This window comes from Xyrauchen texanus, chromosome 49 (genome assembly GCF_025860055.1).
Source record: "Xyrauchen texanus isolate HMW12.3.18 chromosome 49, RBS_HiC_50CHRs, whole genome shotgun sequence".
Lineage (NCBI taxonomy): Eukaryota > Metazoa > Chordata > Actinopteri > Cypriniformes > Catostomidae > Xyrauchen > Xyrauchen texanus.
Window position 1 is genome coordinate 12,021,305 of NC_068324.1, and position 12,143 is coordinate 12,033,447.

Genomic DNA, 12,143 nt, shown 5'->3' on the forward strand with positions numbered 1-12,143 from the left:
ACAGTGAATTCAGCCATGTGACTCTTTTAACTTCTCAAACTTCATCCCCGGTCCCAAACCCCTGCAGTGTGTTACACCTCATGATTTTTCCATGACTAACCTATTCATTTCTTAATACTTCTTTACTTTAAGAACGGGTACTAAACTGCATTTGTGGTTATAGCTTTTTAACAATTAATGAAAGTTTTACAGGTTAAAGGGGACACACAAAATGATTGAGCCAATGTTCCAGGGTCAACATCCTTTATTGGTTCTGGCTCCTACAGTATCTCTAACCCTAAACATAAAGCTTAAGGTGCAATCAAATATTCAAATATAAGATTTGGGAGCCATATTGGGTTTTTCCCATATATACTATTCTGATATCCTTCTCAATGTGGTTACTGACCTGGGCCCAATTGTTAAGTTAAGAAAACCATTAGTTATAACTGTAAGGGTATTGTCACCAAGGGTTTTGTTAATTTAAGGGGTTTCTTGCAAATGACCCCTGACTCTGTCCATAACCTAAACCTAAAATCAGAGGAAAATCATAGGTTTATAAGGACATACTCTAAATCTTAAATTCAAACTTTGTAGTTATAACCGATACACAATACTGTAAATACATTTTATTACATTCAACAGGTTAAAGGGGTGCAAGATGCAATTGAGCCAAGTAGGACCTGTGTCAATATCCTTAGTTGGATGGAACAACATTTCTATCAAGCAATTATAGGGTAACCATAAACCTAAAACTAACCCTAACCCCTAAACCCTGACCTTATCCCTAACCTGAAATCTAACCCTAAAATCTGATTGGTTTTCGGTTAATGTTAGGGTTAGGCTCTAATTTCCCTCTAATATTAGTGGTAGGTTATGGTTAGGGTAGGGTTGGAAATGGGGATAAGGTTAGATTTCTTTAACATGAATGTTGTTCCAGGACCAACAAAATATACTGATCTAAGAACGTGCCTCACTTTGCAAAATCATAGAGAAAGGCCGTTTTATTTATATAGCCGATATCACATATAATGATAACTTAAAGTGCTTTTAAGATATGATTGAGGCTGACAGAGATCTTATAGAAGCATATGTGACATGGGTTTGTTTTGATTCAACCCAGCCATAAGAATCAGTGAGGCAGGTGAAATATGTCACAAGCTATTAATTTGCATCCACTGTTGCAGGAAGGAGAAATCAGCATGTAATTTCTTAATATGCATTTAACAATATTTAACATGTACAAATTGGTCATTGTGTCTGTTTTAAACAGGGACTTCAGGCATTCTAGTTCCACTGTTCTTCATTTATCAAAGTGACAGTCAAAATTAAGACTTGAGGGAAAAAAATAAGCCAATTGATTTGCCCATTGATCAGAAGACAAAATTACAAACCAACTTGCCAATGTGCTTATCAGGTGGAGCACACCCTCTTTGTGTTGAACATCTAATTACATCAGGTTTGAGAAAATCAAATTAACCTCGTAAAGGTGACCAACCTCTCATGGGTCTATTCCCAACTTTGCACTTTGAGCTTTCTTTCTCAAAAATGGCTAAGGACATCACTTATAACAGTCAGTGAGTACATGGATTACTTTAAAGACTCCATGAAATCAAAATTGGAGTTTTGTGGCTTGAAGCCCTTAACTCTAAGCTTTGAGGTAATCTACATCTATATGCAAATGTACTTCTAAAGGTTGAGTTGAATTAACTTTTAGCTGATATATGCATCCATCCATCCATCCATCCATCGTCAACCGCTTATCCTGTGTACAGGGTCGCGGGGGGCTGGAGCCTATCCCAGCTAACATTGGGCGAAATGCGGGGGACACCCTGGACAGGTCGCCAGTCCATCGCAGCTGATATATGCAATGAAAATATAATTTTTTTTTTCTCTACTAGTTAAACAGACCAAACAAATTAGATGTTGCAATGATAACAGTACCTGTATGTTTACACATATGGGTCAAATGGCACAAGGCAACACCCTGGAGGTTCCCATATTTACTTGCAAGTTAGCGAAACACATCCTGTTTTGCAGCAACAGTGTGTATACTTCCTGGCCACAGCAGAGCTGTTGTTCATTTCTTAAGCCTGTGGAGACAGTGGGGCAAAACAGCCTTTGGTGCTTACAGCCCCTGAAATTTAAAGGCAATGTCATTGACAGCTGTCTCCTACATCTACCCAATTGCTCATCCTGACAGGCAGCTCAACTTCAATGGCAAAGCGGCCACCAACAAATGAGATTTTATCGCCGCCCCAGGAGTTAACCTGTCATCATTTTTTGCGTTACTATTCATGTCAGGAAAATGTGTTACTTACGCAGCCCTGGTGAAGTTTTTCTCATAAGAAGCTTTTGTCAGGCATTAATAGATGGTCCTCATTTTCTGGGAGGAATTTGTGTTTGGAGGATTGCCATGATTAAAGGGGCGAATAACAAGAAATAACATTTATGAGATCACAGCGAAAACTCTTCAAAGGCAATGTTTTAATGATCTCTGAGCTCCTTGGGCTAGTCGTGAAATCATGTGACATCAGCAGCCTCTCCAAAGCTGTTGCGTTGTCTGCACTGAGCCTAAACTACAGATATTTGAATTTGTGAAATATTACAAAGAGATAGTTCTGACCATGCTGATTGGTCCATAGAGCATTCTTGCTCCGGTATAATACATAGTATGCATTCTCCATAAAAAAATTAAATACAATAAACATTGCACTATCTGCTTAGAACATATGCAGATGCGAGTCAAAACACTGAAGACTGGAAAACGAAAACTGGCTTCCTTTATGAATCCCCGAACACTTCCGCATTCAGAAAAAAGTTAGATAGCAACAGCTATTACAGCACTTCTTGAATTTGCTTACAAAAAATATTATTTTAATTCAAATTTGCAACCTGAATAATTTTATTGTGATAAATGAAAATTATAAGATTCACATTTCTGCCTTTAAACCCTCCAAAAATTGGTCCCCATTTACTTCCATTGTAAATGCCTCAATGGAACCTCCATTTTTGCTTCTTTTTAAATTATTGTTAAGAACAGGAGGAACGAGTCAATATTCATTCCACAAATGCTGTTGATTGAGCTTAACTTGCATTGAATCTGAAATATTCCTTTTATGCTACGTTGTTTGGCCACAAACTCCTACAGTTACAGAAGAATAATAAACTTTTACTTGGTGGAATAATTTTGTATTCTTATTATTAATAACACATTTAACTGGGCCTGGGTAGCTCAGCAAGAAAAGTGTCTCCACTGGAACAGTCTGACTTCCTAAGCAACTAATTGGTCCGGTTGCTAGGGTGGGTAGTCACACCTCCTCGTGGTCGCTGTAATGTTGTTCTCGCTCTCGGTGGGGCACGTGGCGAGTTGTGCTTAGATGCAGCGGAAAATAGCGTGAAGCCTCCACACACGTGAGCGCATTGGGAATTGGGCACTCCAAATTGGAGAGAATAAAATAATAATATATTTATCTACTGAACATTTCTGTGACCTATTTTATCATCTCGTTGATGCGTTTCAGTGATTTTAGCTGGTTTTTCATAAGAACACCCTTTAAAACCAGTATTATTATTATTATTATTATATTTATTTTAAAAAAAATGTATCCCCTTTTCTCCCCAGTTTGTCATACCTAATTCCCACTATTTTCTAGGTCTTCGTGGTGGTGCAGTTATTCACCTCAATCCGGGTGGCGGGGAACAAGTCTCAGTTGCTTCTGCTTCTGAGGCCGTCAATCCGTGCATCTTATTACGTGGCACATTGTGCATGACACCGCATGTGGTGGCTCATGCTACTCTCCGTGATCCACGTACAACTAACCACACACCCCATTGAGAGCAAGAACCACTAATCATGACCACGAGGAGGTTACCCCATGTGACTCTACCCTCCCTAGCAATCAGGCCAATTTGGTTGCTTAAGAGACATGACTGGAGTCACTCAGCAAGCCCTGGATTCAAACTCGTGACTCCAGGGGTGGTAGTCAGAGTCAGTACTCGCTGAGCTCTGTTTTAATCTTCATCTTTTGACTTGTGAAGGTGTTTGTGTGTGAATGCATTTCAGAATTCTGTTGATTAATTCTGTTTAAGCTTAATTTTGAGTGTCTCTCTCTGTGTGTGTATCTCCTAGAACATTTTTAATTATGAGGGCCAAAGCAACTATGTAAGAGCATGCATATGTGTGTTTCTCTTAGAGACAGCATACACATCTTTGAAGATGAATCCCAATAGATGTCTTTCTTTTTTTGTGTGGGAGAGTCCAGGCCTCATTATCTCCTCTTGATTCATCCTCTACTCCCATATCACCAGTGAATATCATGTGCTCCGGATGTACCTTCTCTGATAGGCCATATATAGCTGTTGGTTGCTATATTCAGTGTGGGTGTGTGAAAAACCTCATACTCAATTAAAATGCTGATGGCATCATTAAGGAGGTAAATCTGCTGTAATACAGAACAAAAGGGCACAGATGCATATAGAACAGCATGTAAGATCAGAGATTGATCCCACTAAAGTGAATTTTTCCCATATAGCTACTTACAATGATTCAAAACAAAGAATTACCAAAAAGCTCATTCAGTAAATACCATTTCTTCAAAGTGCATTAAACACAGTGATTTTGTTGCAGGTCATAATTTTTCCCACAAAAACTGCTGTGGATTCACATCTTATCAGTTTCATTTTCATAAACAATTTAACAAGTAGGGTACAGTCGCTTCCCTGAGGGGGAAAAGAAGTGTTGTTGCTATACATCTCGGTTGTGTGGTGTGGGTCCTGTAGGGTTATTACAAATAAGACATTCAATATTGAACTAATCTTATGTACTAGGGTCTCACTTGAATAGACCAATAAGTCATCTGTTGGTCTTAAGGGCTTTGGGGATTTCACGTGCTGTGAGCTGATTTGAAACATGATTTTCTTCACTCATATGGTAAATATTTATAATACTAGCAGCAGAGATTGATCTGGTAGAGCTTAAGTAATGATTCAACAGTCTATCTGCAATAGTAATATTCTATTGCAATATTCAATACCATGGCAAACATTGAGACTTTGATTTATAAACAAGATTTCTGTAGTACAGTAAATCCTTGAGCAAATATATATATATATATATATATATGCATACATACACTACTGGTTCAAACACTTGACTGAAATGTTTCTCATGATCATAAAATCTTTTGTATGTGATGTATGCTTTAATGTTTGCAAAGGGTGACTAATTTGAAGATGCTAAAATATAACAGTTTTGATTTATTTTTAGTCACAACATAATTCCCATAGTTGCATTTATGTTACTCCAGTTTTGATGACTTTACTATTATTATAAAATGTGTGAAAATAAAAAATAATAAAAAACAATATATGTATATAATACCCAATATATATATATATATATATATATATATATATATATATATATATATATATATATATATATATATATATATATACAAATATATATATCAAAACCTTTGACTGGAAGTGTGTACAGTGTGAAAACATTAGGACACCCCATGAAATGTTTAGTTCTTTTTTTAAGAAATATGGACATATCAATATTTGATCTTCTTCCAAACAATATCTACATATAAAAGTGATGTAATTGAACCAAAAACAATGACATTTTAACCATGATATCATTTATTTAACAAAAAATGTACAAAGATACCAATTACTACTGAGGAAACAGTTAGGACACCCTATGCCCTAATAACGGGTTTTGCCCCCTTTGGCTGAAATATAACCTCAATAAGATGTTTCCTATAACTGTCCACCAGTCTCTGACATCGACTGGGAGAAAGTTTTTCCCACTCCTCCATGCAGAATTTTTTCATATGATGTTTGAGGGGTTTCTTGGTTTTAGGCTCCTCCACAATCCTCTCTAACAATGTTCTAATCTTTTGCACCTGATTCTAATTTTATGCATTTTATGATTAGATAGACAGACAGACAGACAGACAGATAGATAGATAGATAGATAAGCAGCTTTGTGAAATATTGCCTGAGAAGAGGAACTGCCAGCGCACTGTTTCCTCCCACTCATCTTCATTTGGCTCTTAAAGACTTTTCTCCTTAATTACTGTTAGGATTTCACTATCTAGAAGGCATAAATCATTCGCACAGTCTCATAATAACAAGATATGTCTTCGTGACTGCACAAATGACAATACAAATCTGTTCAATCAGTCCTAGGGTTAAACGTGAGGGAAATATTCTCGAGTCGCTCAGATGAGTTAATCTGTAGAAAATGTATTCTAGTAAAATGTTAACCCAGAAGACCTGACCTGTGGAATCCTGCTTATGAGGTTACAATGAAAATAAAAGGAAAGCAAGAAAACCCTTTGTACAAAAGAGTTACTTAAGGGATAGTTCGCCCAAAAAATGAAAATGCTCTCTTAATTTACTCACCCTCGTGCCACCCAAGATGTGTATGACTTTCTTTCTTCTCAGAACACAAATTAAGATTTTTAGAAAAATATTTCAGCTCTTTAGGTCCATTCAATACATGTAAATAAATGGTCAGAACTTTGTAGCTCCAAAAAGCACATAAAGGCAGCATAAAATAATCTCCAGTGGTTTTAGCCATGACTTCAGAAGTGATATTATAGGTGTGTGTGTGTGAGAAACTGGTCAGTATTTAAGTCCTTTTTTATTATAAATCTCAACTTTCACTTTCATCTTCAGTTTTTTGGGAAAAGAATTAAGAAAAAGAGGACATAAATATTGATCTGTTTCCCACCCACACCTATAATATCACTTCTGAAGTTATGGATTAAAACACTGGTGCATTATGGATTACTTTTATGTCACCATTCACTTACATTGTGAAGCCATACAGAGATGAAATATTCTTCTAGAAATCTTAATTTGTGTTCTGCAGAAGAAAAAAAGTCATACACATCTGGGATGGCATGAAGAGTAAATTATGAGAGAATTTTCATATTAGAGATTTCAACTATCCCGTTAACATAATTAACAGCATGACAAATTTGCTTAAATTTGATTAGTATGTTGTATTTCTTTTACATTATAACTTTGTTTGAAATTTTGAAAATTCTAAAAACATTGTTTACTCCCAGGATTAAATTAGATTTTAAATCTCCAATTTTCACTGTCTTAGCGTTTTGGACCCCACAGTATATAATAGTCTCTATAAATATAAAATCTGTTGTGCCTTGTTGAAACTCTCAGAATGACACAAAGAAACACCCATCATCTCTCTAATGTAGCACTAAAGGTGGTGCATTACCTAGCTGATGACCTGTTGAACAAATTGATCATTCACGTCCCGGTAATTGATCAAATATAAGGTTGCTACAACCATTCTTCTCTTTATTGTAAGAAGTTTAAGATATTGCAAAATAAGTTATATATAGCAACTATTTTTAATATAAAAAGTCATAATAAATGTGTAAATTCAAATTTATATTTTGATTTCATAAGCCCTATGTGAATGGGCTCTTTGGGAATAGGCAAGTAACCAGAGAGTCTCAATAATGAAGCAGTTTAATTGTAAAAAACAAATAATAATAAAATAAAAATGTAATGTAGGAATCTGCAGAGCTACGGCTGCATATTAAAAGCAAACATGTTTCAGTCCCCTGGTTTTCCATTTCCCCTCTCCTAATGGTGGAGGTACATTAAAAGGTAATTTTATTATAAAATAAACAGGAATTTGAAGTTCCACGTTGATCTAAACCCCAGTAAGCAAAGCAAACCAAACAATACTGCTTCATGTCTCATTTTAATTTATTTAAATTATTTACTTGGTTTTCAAACATTATTTGAAGCTCATGGCTGATATAAGATGCAAAAAAGTCTGATTTTGCAGTAAAATGCAGTTATCCATTATTGAAAAGTCAAAAATGCATCTACAGTTACGATCTTAAACCTGAATACTAAAGCAGAAACTTAAGACTCAGACTTTTTGAATAATCCATTGATGGGTTTCTAGCCCTTGACTAGAAAATCTCTGATAACCATGCTCATTATGTTCTCCTTAATTAACACATTTGTCACTGGTAGAGGACCTCAGGTGCTGTTGTGGTCAATAAAAAGTTTTTTAAAAGGCAGGATAATTGCCTTGAACTTTAATGACTTCCGAAATTCACTGCGGTGTAAAAAAATAATTTCTGTAAGCAGTGTAAATTTGGTTTACAATGTAGCCAATACTGAAACGCATTAACTTTTTATAACCATGTTTGTGTCTCAGTACTGCATCATAATTACAACACATTAATATGCACAATCATTTGAAACTGCTAATGAGAAATATTACATTTTATTTGATATACATGGACATTTGATTGAATATGATACCTCATGTTTTCATGGTGCAAACAGTAACATACAGAAAATGTCACAGATTTTTTACCATGGGTTAAAGGTAACCTGGATCGTGCCGCTCAAACAAAACCAAAGTCATTTCAATATCATCCAGTGGCCTCTCTCTTCAGTTTCTCTAGGATTTCTTCCTGGCAGACAGCTGCAGTCACCTTTATGATTTTTTCTCTGGATTTGGAGCCCTATGGTGAGATTGAAACTATTTTAAGTAATTATATGGTGGGGTTCAAGTCCATGAACCCCACCGAAATAAACTGATAGTTTAAGGATTCAAAAAAGAATGAAAAAATAAATATAATTACGCAAAATGATTACGAAATATTTTTGATGGGGGCCTGGGTAGCTCAGAAAGTAAAGACACTGAATACCACCCTTGGAGTTGTGAGTTCGTATCCAGGGTGTGCTGAGTGACTCCAGCCAGGTATCCTAAGCAACCAAATTGGCCCGGTTGCTAGGGTGGGTAGTGTCACAAGGGGTAACCTCCTCGTGGTCACTATAATGTGGTTCTCGCTCTCAGTGGGGCGCATGGTGTGTTGTGCGTGGATGCCGCAGAGAAAAGCATGAAGCTTCCACATGCTCTATGTCTCCACGGTAATGTGTTCAACAAGCCACGCAATAAAATGCATGGATTGACGTCTCAGATGCGGAGGCAAATGAGATTCATCCTCCGCCACCCAGATTGAGGCGAGTCACTACGCCACCAAGAGGATTTAGCACATTGGGAATTGGGTATTAATCAAATTTGTGACATTGGCCATGTTATATCCTTTGTACATACCAAAAGACAGATTTACTTGCTTCCATGGAAGCACACATGATGCATTTTGGAACATTCTCAAATCATGCTGGGATGATATGGATCATCAGGTTATTAATTAAAGGATAGTTCACCCATAAATGTAATTTCTCTCATCATTTACTCAGCCTCATGCCATCCAAGATGTGTATGACTTTCTCTCTTCTGCAGAGCAAAAATTAAGATTTTTAGAAGAATATTTCAGCTCTGTAGGTCCATACAATGCAAGTGGATTGTGGCCAGATCTCTGAAGGTCCAAATATCACATAAAGGCATTATTATAGTAATTTATATGACTCTAGTGGTCTAATCAATGTCTTCTAAAGCGATCCAAACGCCATCTAGTGCTCTGTGTAATCAAGCTTGAAATCGTGACCATGCTAGAGACTGAAGTAGCAAGATGTTCTGTGAAAAAGGAGATACATTTTGGTCTGTTCTCACCCAAAACAGATTGGATCGCTTTAGAACACATGGAATTAACCACTGGAGTCGTCTGGAGTACTTTTATGCTGCCGTTATGTGCTTTTTGGAGCTTCAAAGTTCTGGTCACCATTCACTTGCATTGTGAGGACCATCAAGCCTGAAGTATTTTTCTAAAGATCTTAATTTTTGTTCTGTAGAATATCTGGGATGGCATGAGGGTGAGTAAATGACGAGAGAATTTTCATTTTTGGGCAAACTATTCCTTTAGTTTGCAGAGTCATGCCAGCTTGAGTCAGCAAATGCAAAAGGGGGATATATACGAAATACTAAGAAATTCTAAAAGTAATGTTCATTATTCAATTCATCTTTTCACTCGTTTTGATATGCTGATAATATCATTTTGATTGCGAGGAAACTGTATTAAATGCAAAATAGAAGCATTTTCACAAGTGGACAAGACTTTTAAAGCCCCCTGTATCTACACTAAGCATACAACTTTTGAATAGCTACTGTATGTTGGTAATACATAGTGAGTGTATGTGGATGCTGACCTTATCTAAGAATATTTCACTCTTCTTCAGTTGCAGGACTTTGGATAAATAGCGAACCAGCTCCGCATTAGCCTCTCCGTCTGTCGGTGGTGCGGCAATGGCGACACCAACCGCCTCCAAAGAGACAACTATCTCAAAACAACAGGGGATATGATGCATTAACTTATAACAGTTAAGGGATGCATTTTTTCTTTATTTTTATATAAAATATATCCAACCTGTGATTGCATTCTGTTTGGCCCCGGGTTTAGCATGTATCGCGATAGCAATTTCACCGTCTTTAACTTTGGTAACCGGGCCGGGTGGCGTGTCCGATTGTTTTGGTTTGCTTTTGCTCTATTATGGGGATGATGAAAATGTAATGTTTACTCTCATTAACTAATTTCATTTAAAGACCTTCAGCTCAAACATGAAAGTAAAGTGCATCAGAGCACCACATACTTAAACGAATGGCTTACTTCTGATATTAATAAACATATATATTAATCATATGCATGAAAAACATAAATATTTAATGAGCCCTACCGTTTTGTCCTTTTTAGGCATCGTGTTGTATTTTGAGTAAACGCTCTTATTATTGCTATTTAGTGTGATTTGCCTCGTCAAAAGCGTCCGACTAAACAATAAGGGGTATAAAAGGGGAAATAAAGATATTCGTACAAAGCAGAGAATATGGGAATGCATGAGCTAAAAGACATTAAAAAAATACAACTATCGTACAAATATCGAGAGAGAAGCATGAATTGAAGTTGCTTGTAAAAACAGCAGTTTACATCGCACGAGCACATGACAAGAAATGTAAATACGTTTGGAGCGTCAAATAAGCGCACTAAATGCGCAGAAAAAATAAATTTACGTTTTAAACAATAATTGATTGAGTCATTTATTGTATGATGTACTACTACTACTATTACTAATAAATAGATTTATAATTATTATTATTAAAATTGGCTAGGTTTCTCTTGTGTATTTGGTTCTCCATTTGAAGCAGTGTACAATAATACTACTAATAATTATTTTTATTTTTATTATATAATGTATTATTATTATTATTATTACCTACTTGTGGTAGTAGTAGTATTTTCTCTTGTGTATTTGTAATAATAATAATTAATCATAAATAATAATTTGAATAATAAAACGCATATATATATATATATATATATATATACATATATATATATATATATATATATATATATATATATATATATATATATATATATTAATCCACTTTTCTTCCAATTTGGAATGCCTATTTCACACTACTTAGTAGGTCCTCGTGGTGGTGCGGTTACTCACCTCAATCCGGGCTCTGTGATCTATGCACAACTAACCACGTGCACCACTGAGAGCAAGAACCACTAATCACGACAACGAGGAGGTTACCCAATGTGACTACCCACCCTAACAACCGTGCCAATTTGGTTCAAATCAAATCACTTTATTGTCACACGACCATATACAGAAGTGCAACAGTGGGTGAAAGTCTTGTGTGCAGTTCCGAGCAACATAGCAGTCATGACAGTGACGAGATATATACCTATTTACCAAATGTAAATTGTTGCTTAGGAGACCTGGCTGGAGTAACTCAGCATGCCCTGGATTCGAACTCGCGACTCCAGAGGTGGTAGTCATCGTCAGTACTCGCTGAGATCCCCAGGCCCACAATAATTGCTGTTATTAATTATATTATATGATTTACTTAATATTTAATAATATCAATATTAGTAATAATAACAATAATACTTATTATCATTATTTTCAACAGGAGTTGCCTTCTTGTAGTAGTAATGATAGTATTTTCTTTTGTGCATTTGGTTCTCCTTTTTTGTTACAGGGTATCCCTTTCCAGAATAGAAATCTCTCCTGCAAGATGCAGTTAAGTTCCTCCTAGATTTAGCCAGCTAAAAACTAGCTGTTCACACTGAGACAGGCTCAAACTCTTTGTCTGATGGTGTGCACAGCTGCCAACAACAACAGATTCTCCAGATGTCAGAGAAACACCTCTTGGATTTCTTAAAACTCATTGATGATCGGAA

General features: G+C 36.1%; 1 protein-coding gene across 1 annotated transcript; it reads right to left on the reverse strand.

Annotated features, from left to right (window-relative positions):
* Positions 1 to 6,926: 6,926 nt before the first annotated feature.
* On the reverse strand, positions 6,927 to 10,883 carry LOC127640621 (UPF0235 protein C15orf40 homolog). Its single transcript, XM_052123280.1, has 4 exons — positions 10,627 to 10,883; positions 10,320 to 10,437; positions 10,102 to 10,229; positions 6,927 to 8,513 (listed from the first exon to the last, which is right to left on the reverse strand). Exons 1-4 carry the CDS (start codon positions 10,783 to 10,785, stop codon positions 8,421 to 8,423), a joined length of 498 nt encoding a protein of 165 aa, XP_051979240.1. The 5' UTR covers positions 10,786 to 10,883; the 3' UTR covers positions 6,927 to 8,420.
* Between the last annotated feature and the right edge of the window lie 1,260 nt (positions 10,884 to 12,143).

Bases quoted from the DNA above. Each gene is read 5' to 3' on its own strand.
- LOC127640621 (XM_052123280.1), bottom strand. From the start codon at position 10,785: ATGCATTCCCATATTCTCTGCTTTGTACGAATATCTTTATTTCCCCTT. The intron at 10,438-10,626 runs GTAGGGCTCATT...TCCCCATAATAG, and splicing joins TGCCTAAAAAGGACAAAACG to AGCAAAAGCAAACCAAAACA. The intron at 8,514-10,101 runs GTCAGCATCCAC...ATCTCACCATAG, and splicing joins GTGAAATATTCTTAGATAAG to GGCTCCAAATCCAGAGAAAA.